Raw genomic sequence first — 18,791 nt, 5'->3', positions numbered from 1 at the left:
TCCTCCCACAATTTCTAGGAAGAACTGGAAGTTTATTTTCTCAATATCATCATGTGTCCTCAGCTACACTATGTTTACAAAAATTACCACATTTTTACAACTTTCCTCTGGTTCTCATGGCACAGAAATAATACAAAGTTAACCTGCACGGCAGCAAGTTTAATACTGTACTTGTTTAACCTGAAGCATCTATTTTGGGAACAGTGTTGAGGCTGAGGGTACTGTTATTCTATGTGGTTCCAAACAAAGAAATCTGTAAATCCAGGTATCTTTTAATATGGACAGTTGACCACTCTTATCTCTTTCCACTCCCTGAGAACAAGCAAGAAGTCTGAGGAAAATGGATCAACTGAAAACGTCATGTCTCCTAAGCCAATCCCCTCTGTTGTGACAGAATGCAAGGATAAATCATATAAACTGAGAAAACACATACTAAAATCACAGTACAAAGAAGCTGTTGAGACTCCGTATGTTTTGAATTTTCTGTTCATTTAAAAGGGGAAAAAAAAAGTGAAACCTGAAATAGTTATCAGTGTTTCACTACCAAACCTGAAATTTATTGCAAAAGTTTTGCTGCCATATGCCTAAGAGTTACTTTGGGCAAATGCCAGAAATAAAAGGTGGTCTGTGAAGACACCTGTTTAGAAAGAAAAAAATTGCTGTGAAGTGGGAAATTTCTGTAGGATCACCAAGCCAAATGCTCAGGTTAAGGTCAGGAATTGAGATAGCTGCTCCTTGAGCTTAGACATTTATATTTTTGTACAATTCTGAAAAAGAGGAGATCTGACCAGCTATTAGAAATACAACTGTTGTAAAAATGCTTAACATTGCCATAGGCTATGTTTAATCACATGCTCATTTTTTCTCTTTTGATTATTCCAATTCTATTTGTTTTACAGCAACTGAGTTGCCACTGTCTCTGAGGTTGAAAAATGTGCACTTGGTAGAGATTAATTTCATGTATATCCAGAGACATTGCTACTTGTTACACACTTGCCTAGGCAGCCCCAGTCTCTAACTGGAGACACAGAAGAAAACAAAATATGAAGTCCCATCAAAGACAAAGCAATACAGCAGGATAAAAAAAAACCCTTTTACCAATTTCTCAAAAGGATGGTTTTCATCTTCTTCCCTACCAGGCCTATTCCATCCAACTCAAATGCCTTTCACTGTTCTACCTGGAATTCTCTTTGCTTTTTGTTATATAGGAACAGAAAATGAGGTGACAAAAAATCAGAGACTTATAACAGCAACCTGAAATTCCTTACAGATCAGGATAACAGCTTTTCTCATGGTATATTGGTACAAGATATATGGGTGCAAAAATCAGAAGTGTGATGATAAAGACATTTTGTAATCTAGAAGGAATTATATCAGACTAAAGAATAATTGACATTTTCTACATGCAGTCCTAAGCTTTGCCCCTTTGTTATCTTGAGGCAAGTCTTTTGAGAGCTAGGAAAATTTAAAATTAATTGACAGGTGAAATTTCAAAGACCTACATTTCAGGTTTTATCAAGTGATGATATTTGACACGTACAGAAGAATAATCTCCAATTTAGACACTTTTTTTTTTCTTCAGGAGAGGTTTCTGTCGATATTTCTTGAAGATGAAACAAGGATGTTAGAAGAAATGGGATTTAATCAAGGCACATGGTCACTTGGAGCAGCCATGACCCCTCACTGCTCCTGAAAGTCTTGTAAATGCATACAGTGCTCTGCAGACTGACTGTCATGGAGAGATGAAGGAGAAATTTCTACATTTCTCTGTTTATGGAGAAATGCTCTGTGGCTATTTCCATATTCTGAAACTTAATTCTAAAGAAGTGAAGCTTTACCACCACATATGTGGCAACTTCCAGGATGGAAGTTGCTTGGATGCTGATCTTGATCTTGCCCAGCTTGGGCAAAGTGGTAGAGAAAAAATTCTGTTTGCTTCAGTTTTTCAACGGAAAATACTAAAAATCTGCTACCCATTTAACCTACAGAGGTTTAAAAAACCCCGTCGTTTGTGTATTTGGCCTCCTCACTGCATTCACAAGAAAATATTTTTTTTTAGTGGCTGGGTAATTTTGGGGTAGAGGGTTTGGTGTGGGTCTTTACAGGATATGTGTGTGTGCACTTTTTTCCAAGTTCTAGCATTACTTGTGAAGTGACATTGTCATACAAAATGGCTGCAAAAGCTGCCTGTCATCTCATTCTCCAATGCTTGTACACTCTTTTCCCTCTTTTGAGTAGATGTGATCATCTATTTTAATTTTAAACTCAAGCTGAAAGTGTCACAAGTCTGAATTTGGTCACTGTCTGATATACAAAGCTTGTTATGAGGAATAAAAGGAGTTGTACCAATGTACACTTCTTTAGTATTACTGGTGGCTTAAATAATAACCAGTTAATCGTGGTTTTATAAACCCCTTAATAACTCATTAGCAGTAAACCCCTTATTTTATTGATTTTTGATGTTGTATCTTCCTGGGAACTTAGATTTCTAACTGTAATTCCTTTCACTGTTATAATTATTATTGAAGTATCTTGCAAAACTAGAAAGAACACATTCAAAGAAAACTTAAGCCTTGGGGAAAACAGCCACTTGATTTTGTGAGAGCGCTACACCAGATGTAGGTTACATGTGGCAGATATATCTCACTCTCCTCACAGACTATCCCATAAAATCCAATACAGATTTAAGCAAAAAGGCTTCTACAGGAGCTAAATAAGACTCTGGAGAAATAACTTAGAACACTAATAGCCTTCTAATAGACCTCTACAGGGCTGTAAAACTACTTTTAAAGTACATGGCACTTGCAGTTACATATTTCCCATTCAAAGCAGGAGGGTATGACTATGACTTAAAAGATTGAAACATTCAGCCACATGACAACTTTCAGGAAGCAAAGCCAAATTTTATACCCAGTCATTTTCAAGCACGAAGAAGCAACGCTCAATCAAGTGCTAAGCACTCCTGACAACTCACATCAGACATGAGGAGAAAAGCATTCAGATTAGGTTTTCCCATAACACCACCATTAGACACAGCAATTTCAACACCATGGCTCTGAAATACCTTCATTGTTTTCAGATCCCACAACAAATCTCTTCAAGAAAACAAACTTCTACTCACCTACACAGATCAATCACTCTAAGAGAAATTGGAATGTGAACTTGGAAACCTGATAATGGTTTTAGTACATCCAAGCAGGTTTCTTGATCCTGATCATCAGTTCCTCACCAGCTGACTTCCAACTACTTGTAATTGTAAAGATGGACACTGGATGATGATCCCTTGGTGACACCACTCTGGAATTCCAGAGCCTGTCCAGGTAAAATCATTGAAATAGGCTGCATCAAATGAAGTGTGGCCAGCAGGTCAAAGGAGGTGATTCTCCCTCTCTGCTCCACTCTCCTGAGACCCCATCTGGACTACTGTGTCCACCTGTGGGGCCTACAGTGTCAGAAAACACATGGACCTGTTGGAGCAAGTCCAGAGGATCACAGAGATGATGAAAGGGATGGAGCAACTCTTCTAAGTAGACAGGCTGAGAAAGTTGGAGTTGTTCAGAAAAGGCTCCAGGGAGACTTTACTGCAGCCTTTCAATACTGAAAGGGGCCCTGAAAAAAATATACTTTTTTTAGCAAGGTCTATAGTGACAGGACAAGGAGTAATGACCTTTAACTAAAAGTAAGTTTATATTGGATATAAGACAGATTTTTTCCATTATGAGAATGGTGAAATACTGGAACAGATTGTCCAGAGAAGCTACGGATGACTCATCCCTAAAAGTGTTCTCAATCCCTCTAAGTGTTCAAGGCCAGGGTGGATGGATTTGAGCAACCTGATCTAGTGGAAGGTGTCCCTGCCCATGGCAGAGTGACTGGAACTAAATGATCTAATAATTTCCTTTCTCACCCAAACCATTTTGAGAGTCTGTGATTCTACAAAATTCTCCTCTAATTGCAAGTGCTCAAGGCATACAATTTATGTTTTACCAATGGAAACATTTTTTAAATGCACTGAAAAATTAGGTATCTTTTGTCTGAAAAACATAGGTAAATCAGTCTGGGAGGGCCCTTTAAGCTACACTATCAAGTGCTATAAATAAGATCATTACTATACTTCAACAGTCACTGTGTTGTGCACACATATTATCACATTTAGTCACTTGGTTTCTAATACCCATGTGACAGCAGGCATATAAAGGCATATTCTTTCAATGAATGGGACACTGCAGACAGTTTGCCTAACTACTAAAAAGAAATGCATTATTAATCGATTTTAGAAAGATGCATTATTTCATATATCTATTTTTTCAGGCAATAAATCCTAAAGATATGAATGAAACTGACAGAAAAATGAATCATATTCATTATCAAAAATTACTCTGTGATAGCCACTGCATCCAAGTTCTAGGACCTCTGTCATAACACTTTACTTTCCTCCAAATGCACTAAACAACACAGTCAAGTGAAATAGGAGAGAATTAAAAGAAAGGACTCAGAGGTTCCATAAGGACTCAGAGATTTCATGTGGCAACACTACAGCTTTCTAATATGGAAAACTGATATGCAGTATCTTAGCAAGTTTTTAAATTAATTAATTATGAAATTTGTTTGCAAGAATGAAGAAACTCAACACAAAATATGTAAAACATCAAACAATCAGTGCACCTCATTTATGCATTGTAAACAGTTTGGTTCTTTTTGGAAACTTGTCACAGGATTTTTATTTTGCTTTGTTTTTAAAGGAAAATCCTGCATTTTCTAGGCATCTGAGAAACCAGAAAAAAAAGGGGTCCTACCAAAATATATCATCAGGATTTCAGAGTAATCATAAATTGCTATCATAAATATATGATGAGTTACCGGATAGCCATTTCGCCCTGGTGGACCCTGGTTGAATGAGATGAAATGGTATGACACATTAACAACACAGTCATGACATATGACACAACAAACATACAGAGTATATTACCAGGAAATTATAATTTATGTATTGTTTGACTTTTTTGCATGTGATGATATTTCAAACCAAGAAATATGAGATAGGTATTACACAGTGAAGAAACGAGGTTTTGGCAATGGAAATTATGTGTTTCAACTTATATAAACCCTCTGATTAAAAAGCTACTGGATACTTCTGATGCCCAGTGAAATTCTGCTTTTTCTGTGAAAAGAATTATCCATGTAAACTGACAGGCAGTATGTAGTTAATTAAAAAAAAAAAAAGGTTTTGAGTTTTGTGCTTAGGCAGTGAAGTATTGGATTCGACTAGAACATAGATGGCAAAGAAGAAATCTGAGATTGCTGTAAAAGATCATAAAAATATTAAAAATCCCCAGCCTCTGACTGCTACTACATGTGCCACTCAGTAGTCATGTACAAGGAAAATAAACAGAGCATTGTGGCAGCCTTTGAAAGTACAACATACACTTAATTCTCCACTTTCATGCAGGATATATAAATATTTGATATTTTAAATGAAAACTATTACCACAGTCTCCCGGGTGAAAACAATACTTAAGTTCATAACAGTTGCCCCTAGACAGTGTCTATGCAAATACAGAAATGAATTAGGAAGAGAAATTACACTTTTTTTATGCCTTATAACAACTTAAACCATTGCTGTCTGTCAGCAAGATGAAGTTTTATAGGTTCCAAGCATGAAACTTGGAATTTGAAGTTGGATACTTCTGAAAATTATTCAGTTTTGGAACCCATTTCAGGTTTGTGCTAATATTGCCAAGATTATAACTTATTTTTGGGGGGACTGTTTGTTTGTTTGGGTTTTTTTAATGTACCTATACTGAAACAGTGGGGAGCTGAAGTCAGAGACATTCTTAATGAGGCATACAGTGAACACTTGCCACCTTGCCTTGGTATAGGAAAATAGCTTGCATCATGATTAATGTTTGCTCTTTCTGTTTCATAGGAGGACTGCAAAAGAAATCGGGTAAAACAGTGTTTCTTTCAAATAAACAGCAATTTCATGCATTAAGCCTGGCTTTTCGTTGATGGCTTGTTAAATGAATTTGTCACTATGAATTGCTGAGCACATGGTCAAAGTCTTACAAGAATAAGTAATATCATGACTCAATATGTACAGTTTACAGTAAAATTTTTAGGTCACAGCAGGAATTCAACATTAATTAAATATTCTTAAACATGCATGTAGCATAGAACAGACAGATGATAGGGTCTTGAAAATACTGTGGAAATACTGCATCTACTAAAGAAAAAAAAATAGAAGTCTTCAAACTGTGAAAGAAATACTATTATAACAGTCACATTCCTACACCGTAGGAATGTATGAGTCACATGGATGGCATGACGGATACAAAGGTTTGACACACATATGCTTAGTCCTGTCCTTCAAGTCAGACTTTTGATCTACTCTGGGAATATACAGAAAAGCAAACAAAAGACATGCAAAAAACAAAACAACCTCAAAACCTCAGAAGAAAGAAAACATTTTCTCACAAGAAGAATTAGCACAAGATTCAATCACCTTACTAAATGGAATAGCACTATTTAATAATAATTTTACACAAGCACTTACTCATTTCAGTAGCAATTACAGTGAAATGAGCTGGATAGCCTCCGTGCCTCCAAAGAACAGGGAGCTTGTACCCCATGACTATGTGATAAATGCAGAGGAAGTTATTACCCAGCAAAATGGCCAGGTCTGGGCTTAAGATAGGATACTCACACACTTTTATACTCCAGTAAAATATCAGCTATGAAGTCACTGGCAAAATGAACATAACATACTTACATGAAGTTGTGAATCCAAATGGCAATCTGGAGCGCTGAACATAAAGCTTTATTTGTTTAAACTCTTTTGTGAATGAACTTTCTGATTAAATTATTCAGCTCCAAGATACTGTGTATGTATAAATATCAAAATTCCCTCTTGAGTATACATGATCATCTTATCACGCTGATAACTTAAACAGGATCTAACAGATTTCTCCCTGATTCTGGAAGAACCAACAATGTATCACTGTACTTACAGGAGGTCCTGTGGAGTGGGGGAGAGGGGAAGAAAGGGTAAAAAAAGAGAAAAAAGAACACGTAAGCTTATGAAGTTACTGGGGAAAGACATACACAGTCAAGCACAAGGCCTTGGGATTGTCAGTGAGCAGCACTGGTTATACAGGGCACACATTTTCCCACTTAAGTAGTCTTGTGCTTTGGTAGTTTTCCGAAACTCATAAATATGACTACTCCTAAATGCATGCACTTACCTTAACAAATCTTCAATTACAGTCATGCAATCTTATGAAAGTTGCTTCTCCATTTATTTCCATGCAATTTCATGCCAGTCCAAAAATACCAGCCATGGATGCAATTCATTTTGTCAGGCTCCACATAAAGCATATGTAACCACATCACCAGTTTCAGTTAACCACACAGTGAGCACTGGATCAGAGCTTGGCTGCAGAATTGCACAAAGTACCCTTGGCATTTAACCTGGGCATCTTGTCAAGAATACGTGTACCAGCATCTTCCAGACTTCCAACTTTGCCTGTGAGGGGAGGTTTCAGTGGCACCTGACAGTGCTGAACTTTATTTTCATCGCCTTCCTCTCCCAAGGCACACATATAAAATGCTCCCCATTAAAATGTCACACTTTGTGAAGTGATATTTGCACATTTTTTCAATTATTTAGACCTCAAAGACTTTTGTTTAGCAGTTCTTGGAAACATTATCAAAGGGCCACAAATCAAATCTATTATTTCAGTCTTATTAAGGTGAGCAGCTGCAGCTCCCAAATCAATGGCATTTCATTAAGCTTTTATGCCTCTCTCTAATTTCTGAATAAAGTGAAATGCAAAAGGAGTATAAAACAGCAGCAGGTGTACTTTGAGATTGCTTTTAATATTGACAGCCTTTTGGTTTTAACAATGCAACTTTTATTGTCCAGCAACTAAGGTAATTTCTTTATTCTGGCAAACATTCTTAAACAGCATTTTAAGGTGCAGGCCTGTTTTTAAATGAGAGATCCGTTTCCTTTATTAATAGTTTACCATGTGTTTCTTTGAGATTTAAAATGAATCAATGAGCATCTCACAAAGTAATTTCTAGGATCATTTGTAACTCAATCTTCAACCACAGAATTTCCCTCTGTAGCATAGCCTCTTTCTCTGAAGTAGATACCAAGACAGCACTGAATGGAAACACAAAGGTGATTTTTATCAACTTTTGGCAGGGTTCGGTTTTAGTTTTGTGATTCAGGAAGATATGGAAATAGTTTTTAAGAGCCAGATAAATTATCATTTACATAGATAAGAAAGGCTACAGAAGATTTACAGAGATCAAGTTGATTGGAAGACTTTCCTAGCTGGCAGATTACACGAGACAGCCAAGAGAATAGAAATGCTCATTTTCTACTGCATTGCCTCCAGAAAGTTCACCTTGATGAAAAACTCAATCCCGCAAGGTAATTGATTCAATTCCTGTGAATGTCAACAGCAAGAGGTGCTCAGCATCCTATAACTTTGCCTCAAATGAAATTTCAAGCTACACACCACCAGCAGGTTTCTATCAACAGCAACCTCCCTGGTATAGGGTAACGAACCAACAAATGTTTTTCTTATTTCTGTTAGAACTTAACTGCTCATTTCTATAAAACAACTTCTCTCATACAGAGTAGTCTACTTAGCACATTATGTCCCTGATTATCAACATTCTCAACACAATGAATTTTATTTCCTTTGTTATTTCCTTATAAAATTGTTCTCCTCCAACCAAAGGGGCCTGATGTAACACTGACACAGTATTCCAACTACTGACTTATGTGGAGTTATTCTAACTTATGCATGTGTGAGAACACCCCTGAAGGGTTTGACAGATACAGACCTGTTACCAAAGGCACCATGTAGAGCATTATGAAGTGTACCTACAGATTAAGTGTGCCCAAGACTAGAGAAATATCTGGAAGGCCACCAGATACATGCCAAGGGTCACAACATTTTACCAGAGAAGTTTGAGATTTCTTTTTCAGAGCACACATGCAAAACAACTAAAAATCAAGGCATGCTGGGTACACATCCTCACAAAAACATCAAATGAGAACAGATCTTGTGAAATTAAAAACTTACCAGTCTCTCCTCTTCTTCCCCGCTTACCTCTTTTCCCTGGAGGACCTAAAAAGAAGATGGTGGATAGTAATTTTTCCCCTTGAAATTACATGTAGAATATAATTTGCTTGGATTTAAGGGCATTAGACTGATGTACTACATTAAATTAGGAGAATTTGGCTGAGCAGGGGTAAAAGATAACCCAAATAAGACTTAGGAAGTTTGTGATAAATTTAACAGCTATCGTACCCACTACAGACTCCCTGAAAAAAGGCTGGGAGAAACTTTAAAGGTCATCCAGTTCATCCCTCTTTTTCAAGGAAAAACTTGACTGCATCTAAATTTTTATTGCAACTTCCACAGGCTTTCCCCCCCCCCCAATATTTCACTGTTCTGACAAGTGCAACATTTTTCTTTATGTCCAATTCGCTGCACTGAAGCCCATCAATTCTCATGCTTTCCTCCACTAGCCCCATAGAAGAAATTGTTCCTTTTCTTCTCTTAAAAAGGTCTTTGTATTCTTCAGAATTGCTGCACTGTTCCTTCAGTCATCCTAAACCAAATATATTGTGGGACATTAAGTTTTATTAAATTATTCCTGCATTAAGCCAAAAGATTAGTATTTATTTGTAAGAGTAATTAATTCCTCTGGAATTTGCTTTCAGCCTCTATCTAAAAACATGGAAGAGATGAAGAAATCATCACCTGGCTTGCCATCCCCCAAACATTTAACAACAATGTACATGTTGCCAGACCCAGAGTATGGTGCTTTGCCTACAGTTTGTGTTAGTTTATTTGTCAGCAAACACAATGGCTTAGTTGTTGTATGCTTTTTGCTGAGAAATCTTTACTTCTCATTGTCTTTTCTCCACAAATATTTACATATTACAACCAGCTTCTGATGTCACCTCTGGAAAAAAAAAAAAAAGCTTTTTGTCCCTCATTTCTGCCTTCAATATATTTTTCCAAAACCTGCAGATCTCAGATGTCAGACTGCAGACACTTTCCCCCTCTCTTCTTGGCAACTTTGACATACTGTTCCTGAAAGTGCCAGGAAAGCACACTTGCACTGCTCCATGTACAGCTTGGAGGAGAAGCAGCAGCTGTGGTGGTGACACAAGTCCTGAAACTTGGCTGCTCTGAAAAGAGAACCACAGGTGGGACTCTCAGAGCTGCAGAAGAGAGGCGAGCGCATGGGTGGAATTTCCAGAAGCAGCGACGCGTGCAGGAGCACAAGTACCTCTGCTGTGGCTGTATCTCACCGTTTGTAATAGATATGAGATGCACAGGTGGCTTTGTGCAAATGGCCTGCTACTTTAAACTTTACAAATCATCTGAAGCATCATGCCATAGCTTTTAAATAGCTTTGCACTATATATTTGCAGCAATCTGGCTTAAAAGACTAAGATGCTGAAAAGCAGCATTAGTGAAACGATTTCAAGACATATATGAAACAGCGTTAGTTCTCCAGGTGCATAAAATACTACTGCTTTATAAAGGAAGAGGGGAGAAGAGAAGTGAAAGGAGAAGGGAGGGTAGAAAGAAGGAGAAAGAAGGAGGAAGAATATAGCTTGAAAAGTAGCTCGTCTTGAATGTAGAGAGGTTTACTCCTACCAGAGCTTTATAAATTTGAATAAAATCCTTGTCTGTTCCAATAATTACAGTAGTGGCATGATGCAACAGAAGTTTAAGACAGCAATATCATACAAGGCAAGAATGGCATGGGATATTCAGAATCAGTAGAACGAATACTTTGGCACCATGAAAAATAGCAAAAGTGTCATTTAAGTATGGGAGAATCTTGCAACTCGCTCCTTCAAGGGATATCTAGAGAAGCTTCTTACACAGGTAACAGCATGTTACAGACACAGTAAGTTTCGATATTGCACCTCCTTTTTTTCTACCCCCACAACACCAAAACTTCTTACAGTCCCCCTGCATGCACACAGCCCTGCAGAGGCCCTCTGTGGAGACTTCCTGGGCTGTACCCAAGCTCACAACACAGATGTAGAGCAATTTGGACTCTACATGAACATAGATGTGCAGGAGAAACTTGCACATCCAGGTAATGACATGTCATTGTGCATATAGCAATAATATTCTCCTAAATAGGGTGGTGATACTTTATTTTATTAAATTTCAACTGTGCTATAGGTGTGCACATACACAAACAAGTCTACTACCAGGTTTGCTTTTGAGAAAGGAACAGCATTTGGAAATTAAAAATTTTGGCTACACACCAGCAAAACACATTAAAGTCACTAAGAGAAAATCCCGAAGGTCGCTTCATGCTATAAATTTTAGGAAGGAATTAAATCTGTCCAGAAAACCAGACTTCCATAGAGCACTATGTTGCTAGTTTAGCTGTATACAGGGACAGCAAAAAAACGGCTCCAGTTCAGCTCTTTCCTTTGTCATCAAATGCTGATCCCTTCTAAGATGTTATTCTAAGATTATTAGATTGAAATGTGTGAATTGTCAGAAAAATTACTGTATTATTATGTTTCCTAAGTAACCACACTGCTGAGGTTAGGAAAATTACTCTGGACTTAGACCACTATTAATGAAACCATACCACTGCCCCTGACCATCAGACCAGCAGTATTTCAGGGCCACTGAGTGACACGTGTATCTTCTCTCTCTCATTAAAACTTTTTTGATTTGTGCACTATTGAAGTCTGTCAATGTGGTGGCATTTGCAAAACACTAATTAATTGTGAGATGAGAGATGGCTCTTGCAAACTTCTACTAGATTTTGGTGACCATTTGAGGAAGTAGTTTCTGTATATTTATCTATTTACTTACTTTTTACCAATACAAATGAATTCATTTTAAACAGTTTACCACAGATGGTTTCAATTCACAGAAAACTAACTCTGAAATTTATGGTCATCTCTAGGTGACCTACTGCTTCAGCAAGTACACAAGCTTTCATGTTTTCCTGAACAGGCTGCTTTCTCTAAATCTCAACTGCTAACGTATCATCTGTAGCTGCAAGTGTTTCAAGCTATCAAAACCCTGGACATTTTTCTATAAATATTAATTTTCCATCTGTCTATAATTTTTTTAAATTTACACTAATTGGAGGATTTGGTGGCGATTCATCACAGCAGAAGGAGAAGTGAATAAAGCTGTATTACAGACAATGTCAGCTTACATCAAGTCCACAGATTTTAACAGCTTGCACAAAACACTCAACATGACACAACTACTCTGAACTTTCCTCCCTGGGGTAAAAAAAAAAGTCTCTTCAAGAGTATCAGAAATGTCTATGTTGAACTGAATTTATGCCAGAGTATTTTGTTTTAAAATATATTTTAATATTAAAAATATAAATATTAGGAAGAAAAATAGGAGTTTGAATCTCAGTGGAGTGAGTTGGGTTAATAAACACTAATGATACTGAGCAATAAGCAAAAGCTTGCTTATAGTAGTCAACTTTGGCTAAACACTGTTTTTCCAGGATCACTACATTTACCTACCTGTAGGGAGCAAGAATAAAAGGCCAGATCACCTGGTTTTCATTTTCAACTTAATTTAGTTGAATTACATCTGAAATTATTATATCTGAAAAATATGTGAAATTATTTTATTCTTCCAAAGCCATTTATGAAAGTAATTTTTATCAATAGAAAATTTAGAAAAAAAAATTTTTTTATTCAATTAAAAAAAACGAATGCCACTGCTATTCCATATTTACGAAGAGAATTTTGGAATTGAAAGAAACTAAAACTAATTGAAACTAAAAGTCAATTATTTATCTAAATTTATTTTCTCAAGTACAAAATGTCAGCCACTCAAAAAGTAGCTCTTACCTACCGTAAGACTCTGTCAAACAAACAAAAAACCACCAAAAATAAAAAAACTCTCCCACACTGAAAAAAATGGACAAAACCACCCATACTCTTTAAATTTATCTATATCTTTACAGAAAAAAAAAATCTACATTTCAGAAACAGCAGACAGAAAAAAAAAAAAAAGGCAAAACATCCACCACATTTGGTGGGTGAGACATAGAGTTCCTCTATCAGCACCTGCCAGGAACATCAAATGCTTGGCCATTTGGTCACCAGCTGATCTAGAATGTCAGGTTTCTCCTAATTTTGGAAAGAATTACATTGGCATTATCAAATCAAAAGAAATATCTTTGGTTATAACAACCTCCAGAAGCTATTCATTGTCATTTCAAGTAAGAGCTACACCAAACCATGCACCGACCTAATAGTAACAGCAGAGTTCAGAACCCTGCTCCCTCTTTTACTGATGCCCAGCACATCACTCTCATGTTGTTTCATACATACACATACATAGCTACTGTTTAAGGTAACAAGTATTCCACGTGCACCTGAGAAAAAGAGTATTTTCCTGGTGTCATGGTTTGACACTGGCACGATGCCAGCGCCCCCATGAAAATATACTTTTCTAAATAATTGCTGTGAGATGTGATCAGGAACAGAGCAGAGCAGGCCCAAACTTAGTAACAAAGGAAAGAACTTTATTAAACTACTACTACTATGAAAACTACAAACACTAAATCCTGGATGAAGACTTTCCAAAACACCCCTCCTCTTCCCACCTAATTTCTAAACAAACTTAACAGTGAGACACCACCCAGGATCCTGATCAAGTTGCTACCCTTCAGATATTCAAATACTCAATCTTTCAAGGGAGACAGGAGTCTCTCTTGTGCCACAGACCCCCCCAGGAAACACAATTGCCACCTTTGTGTTTCCATGTCACACATGGCAACTGCCTGGAGAAAATCTGCCATGGTGACACTCTCCTTTCCATGTCACAGTGCTCTCACCACCGTGCATGGACAGACTGCTCATAGGGCTCCTTTAAGGATGCTTTGCCGTGGACCAAAAGAGACAACAGTTCAGTTTCTCATCTTGGGACTACAGTCCCCCCCATTTTCCCCTGGGGCTGAGGGTCCAAGAACAGAGGTCCTCTTCTCTTCTTCTTCCTCCTTGAAGATAGAGGGCTTCTCCACACTTTCTCCAACTCTCCTCTGTTCTCTCTACTCCTCTGCTGGTAATCACTGAAACAGGTCTCTTGGCACACCAACGCACCTCCCTAAGTGCAGCTTCTGTTAGGAGAATTTGGTTCAGTCTATGGCTAACAAGAGAAGTCCAGCCACAAGCCACTCCATCATCTCCTTCCAACTCGAGAATTTCTTCTTCTATCATTTCGGATCCCAGACTGTCTCTCTTCTACTTCAAATCAAGGAGGAGTAATATTTTACAAAGCCTTCATTTCTCAGGAAAGGGTTAAAAGCTCAGACTCCCTGCACGGCTGATATCTCTGCCCAGCAGCCGATTCCCAAGGCCAAGGCTGGGCACCTTCCCCCCTCCTTCTCCTCCGCGCCGGCAAAGTTACAGGTGCCGTCCGGACTCTCTATCTCTTCCCTCTGGGGGGGGGGGGAATGACAAAGACATCTCCGCTTCTCTCCACCCTTCCGTCCACAGGAGCTGGCTCGGTTCCAGTCCTTCTACCCCTCGGCTCACCTCGACCAGGCCTCATGGCTTCCCCTCCCCCACCCAGCCCCATGGCTGGGCAGGGGAGATCTGCACAGCACCTTGACCGGAACCAAAGAGAGCGAGCTCTTGGGAGTTCCTGCTTTTAACCCCCTGTGTTCTCAGAGGCGTATCCCTATCTTCAGTGGTCACTTCAGGTGCCAATATCCAAACTTGACCACTGATTGGTTTGACTCAACTTCTTGAAAAAAAAAAAAAAAAAAATCACTTCCATGTCAAACCACGACACCTGGCTATTTCAAAGGACATCCCATTTCACATGAAGGTCACAGCAACACAGAATTTTTGCCTGTCAAGTCAGAAAAAATGAATTAACACAACTACATTCTCAGAATAAATCCTGAGCAACTTTGCTGAAGGTAGTAGAATTACTTCAGTATCGTTAGTCATGAAACTGTCAGTCTTGCTGAAATCATCTGGATTAAAATATCCAGAAATCAGCTGAACTATAGCAACCAAACCATCCTTTCTGATTCAACTCTGACACTGGTAAAATAACTGCTATTGGTTGCATTTCAAGCTCCATCACTCCAAACAGTAAATGGATCCAACTCTTTCCTTTCTGCTTCCAAAGTACAACCCAGCTGTCATCATTTTATCCCACTTCACATTTCTGCCTGTCAAACTGACTCAGGAAGGAGCAGGGCACTGAAGGGAGCCAACCCCTCACTGCTCACAGGGAGAGGGGAGAGCCTCCCCAGCAAACTGGCACCTCTGCCTCAGAGCTGTGGGGGCACCAGATCTGCAGGTAGGCAGCAGAGCAGAGCAGCAGCTGCTGAGCCTGACACCTCCTCCCATGAAATACACATGCCATGAGCAGTGTAGTAGCTCCAGGTAATGCTGAGTGCCCCATCCTACCAGCCTCCACCTGTCAGGATGGTCACCACCTCCAGCAAACAGCACCGAAACATTCCAGTGGGCTCAATGCACACCCAGTGGATGTCTGCCTGGGCAACCTGACATTCAACAGACACAACTGTGGTCCCTTCTCACAGCATTGCCATCAACGGGAAGATTTCTATCTCCAAAGCTGAGCATGTTCATATAAATTCTGCAGGGACCTATTCCAGGCTACTTCATCAGCCTTTTCTGTTCTCCCCTCTTTTCTCAGCTTTTTTAACTCATGTAAAACTTGGATTCCTCTTTCCTCACACTCTGCATAACCACTCCACCTGACATGTCAGTCTTCTTTGTACCTCAGTCTCTCTGTGACAGCCTGCCTGAACTTCCTACCTCATAAAATTATCTACCCCATTTCGAGTCCCGGCTGGATAAATAACATCCATTGTTTCACACACAGTACATCATCTATTTGGCTCACCGTGAAGTATCACTGCATTGCATGGCTTGGATACATGTCAGAAACTACTATGCAACTTGGCTGAGGAAATGTCAAAACTGAGTCTGTCTGATCCCCACAGCAAAGCAATCTGACTGTCCTAAGTCAGATTTGTACCATTTCTGTACATGCTAAACACCACCTGATTAGAGACATCTAGCATAACATAATTTCACTAGTACCAGATGCCACTGAGGAAGAATCTCACTATTGTCACCTGCAAAATAGCCCGCCCACACAGAATCACAGAAATCACAGAAAGGTTGGGCTTGAAAGGAAACCTTATCATCTAGTTCCAATCCCCCAGCCATGGGCAGGAATGCCACTCACTAAATCAGGTGCTCAGGGCCCCATCCAAACTGGCCTTGAACACTGGAAGAGAAGCAGCATCTGCAGCTTCTCTGGGTAATCTGTTCCACCACCCTCATAGTAAATAATTTTTTTCCTAACATCTAATCTAAACCCCATCTTTTTCTTTAAAACAGTTGCCATTTGTCCTAGCACTATCTGCCTGTGTAAAAAGTTGTTCTCCCTCTTTTTCATAAGCCCCTTTTAGGTACTGAAAGGCTACAGTAGGGGTTCCACAGAGTCTTCTCTTCTCCAGGCTGGACAATCCCACTTTTCTCAGCCTGTCCTCTGAAGAGAGGGTTTCCAGCCCTATGATCATCTCAGTGGCCTCTTCTGGACGCATCCCAAGAGATCCATATCCTTATGCTGGGGATCTTGGTGCTGGCCACAGCACACTCTGCTGGCCTTGCTTCTCGTGATGCAGCCCAGGATGCAGTTGGGTTTCTGGGCTGTGAGCACACACTGTTAGTTCATGTCCAGCTTTTCATCCACCAGAATCCCCAAGTCCTTCTCCCCAAGTCCTTCTCTCACTTCCAATGAGTTCTTCTATGGGTCTCAACTCACATCTGGGATTGCCCTGACCCAGGTACAGCATTCTGCCCTTGGACTTGTTGAACATCATGTGGTTCTCATGAGCCCACTTCTACAGCTTGTCCATGTCCCCCTGGATGGCATCCTGTCCTTCTGTTGTGTCAGCTGCACTGCTCAGTTCATGCAATATGCAAACTTGCTGAGGGTGCTCTACATTTTGCTGTCTATGCCACTGACAGAGATATTAAAGAACACCAGTTCCAAGAGGGAGTTGTGAGGGACACCACTCGTCACCAGCTGTTTTCCATCTCACCTGCAAATCCAAAGATGCTTTCCTTCTATAACAGTTACAGTCAACAGTTTGCAGTAATCCTGGATTTTGAGCATTCCCTAAACACCACACAACTTCCACTTCTCTCTCCCTCCAGCTGCACTCCTCACAGGTACAGTTTTCTGGCATGAATATATTAAACCTGTTTGGTTCTTTTCAGATTCAGGCTCTGAAGTGTCTGAAGCCACGATTTCACTGCCAACCCCTCAGATAATTCTTTGGGTTGAAGCTGCCTGAGAACTTTGTGAATGCTTCTGGTGCTGGTCCCTGGGGCTAGATGCTTGCATTCTTAATGGATATACCCCTTTAGATGCTCTGTTGGCTACCAGGTCCCACCCCAACCTGAAGCCTGAGTTCATTAAACATTATATAAAATACCAGGTGCATGTATCTTCTCTTAAAGCCACAGTATAAGGTGGGTTATCTGCTTTCTACAGATACCATACATGACCTTATTAACACAGGTAAGAGGTGTGAGGCCAAGTTGTTCTGTCTACAAATCCTCCTCCCACCGTTTTTTTCTCTGCATTTTTATATTATTGTCGTTTTCATGTTCTGTAGGAACAGCAAAAGTGGAACCATTGGTTTGCCTAACAGAGCTACAGCATATTTTGCATTTAACTTTATCCCAATGTATGCCAATGCTTTGGCCATGTCCTTGGCCACAGCTGTAGTTTCAGGAGTGCCTTCACTGACCTAATCATACATATATCAAAACTTTCCTGAATCACAGAAGTCTCACAGTGTGTTACAGTTCCAAAATTCAATCATAATGACATTCTCTCTTTTTTGTTCAATAGTAGAAGGATTTGGGTAAGAAACACTACTGCTTATGTGAGCTCATTTTAGGAAGACTTAACCATGCAGAAAGAATAGATTCTTGAACTTTGCAGTTTTTACAGGTTACTGCATCACCACAGAGCTATGGCAGAACACAAGTAACTGATGATAATTAAAATACTGTCAGAGGTGAAGATCCACATTTACAAGGCAACCAATGAAATTATGCATGTCAGATCCCAGCATCTGTATCCAGATATAATTATGATCAATTTTGCTTAAGTAGTCTGAAATAGATCCTAGTAGCCTGAGCTGGAACAGTTTGATAGTTCTTACAGACTAAATTTTATTGGTAATGCTGTTAAACTATTTTAATGAACATACAACACTCCAAGCACACATGGTCATCTTACAAACACAAAAATAGCTGCTATCACCTGGCTGACAAATATTGCTGAGAGACAGCTGAACTGTGTAGGGATAGCTATTCTATACTAGCAAGGCATGAAAGTATTATAATTTCAACTCGCCATTCCATTGTATTATTATCATGCCATATCAATAGTTTGCCCTATGATGCAAAAAGCATATGTCATATTGAGAAAAACTATGTAAGTTTCCTTTAACTTTTTCAGATAATAACATGGATGAAATAAGGTATCAAAATTAAATTACTCTTCAGCCTCAACAGAATTTATATTAACTTTAGAAAGAAATTTAGACACTTTTTGAGGACACACAGCCAGCCAGATGGTAAAGTAACTACACGGTACAATTGCAGTCATATAAAAGCAAAATCCTCAGAATTAGAAGTCCTTAAAAGCTAATCCTCCATCCACCTTTAGGAA

At 39.1% G+C, this 18,791-nt stretch overlaps 1 protein-coding gene across 3 annotated transcripts in view; it reads right to left on the bottom strand.

Annotated features, from left to right (window-relative positions):
- The window catches only part of COL25A1 (collagen type XXV alpha 1 chain), a 302,478-nt gene that overhangs the window by 139,245 nt on the left and 144,442 nt on the right, over positions 1 to 18,791 (bottom strand). For 2 of the 3 annotated variants that reach the window (XM_068187412.1, XM_068187413.1), the window contains exon 2: positions 9,099 to 9,143. In XM_068187412.1, coding sequence (XP_068043513.1) covers positions 9,099 to 9,143 — 45 coding nt within the window. Of the gene's footprint in view, positions 1 to 7,007; positions 7,016 to 9,098; positions 9,144 to 18,791 lie in introns of all 3 variants that reach the window. The other variant, XM_068187415.1, reaches the window with a different exon arrangement.

Source organism: Anomalospiza imberbis, chromosome 4, assembly GCF_031753505.1.
Source record: "Anomalospiza imberbis isolate Cuckoo-Finch-1a 21T00152 chromosome 4, ASM3175350v1, whole genome shotgun sequence".
Classification (NCBI taxonomy): Eukaryota; Metazoa; Chordata; class Aves; order Passeriformes; family Viduidae; genus Anomalospiza; species Anomalospiza imberbis.
Note: the sequence above shows the minus strand (reverse complement) of the source record. Positions and strands in the feature narration are given on the sequence as shown.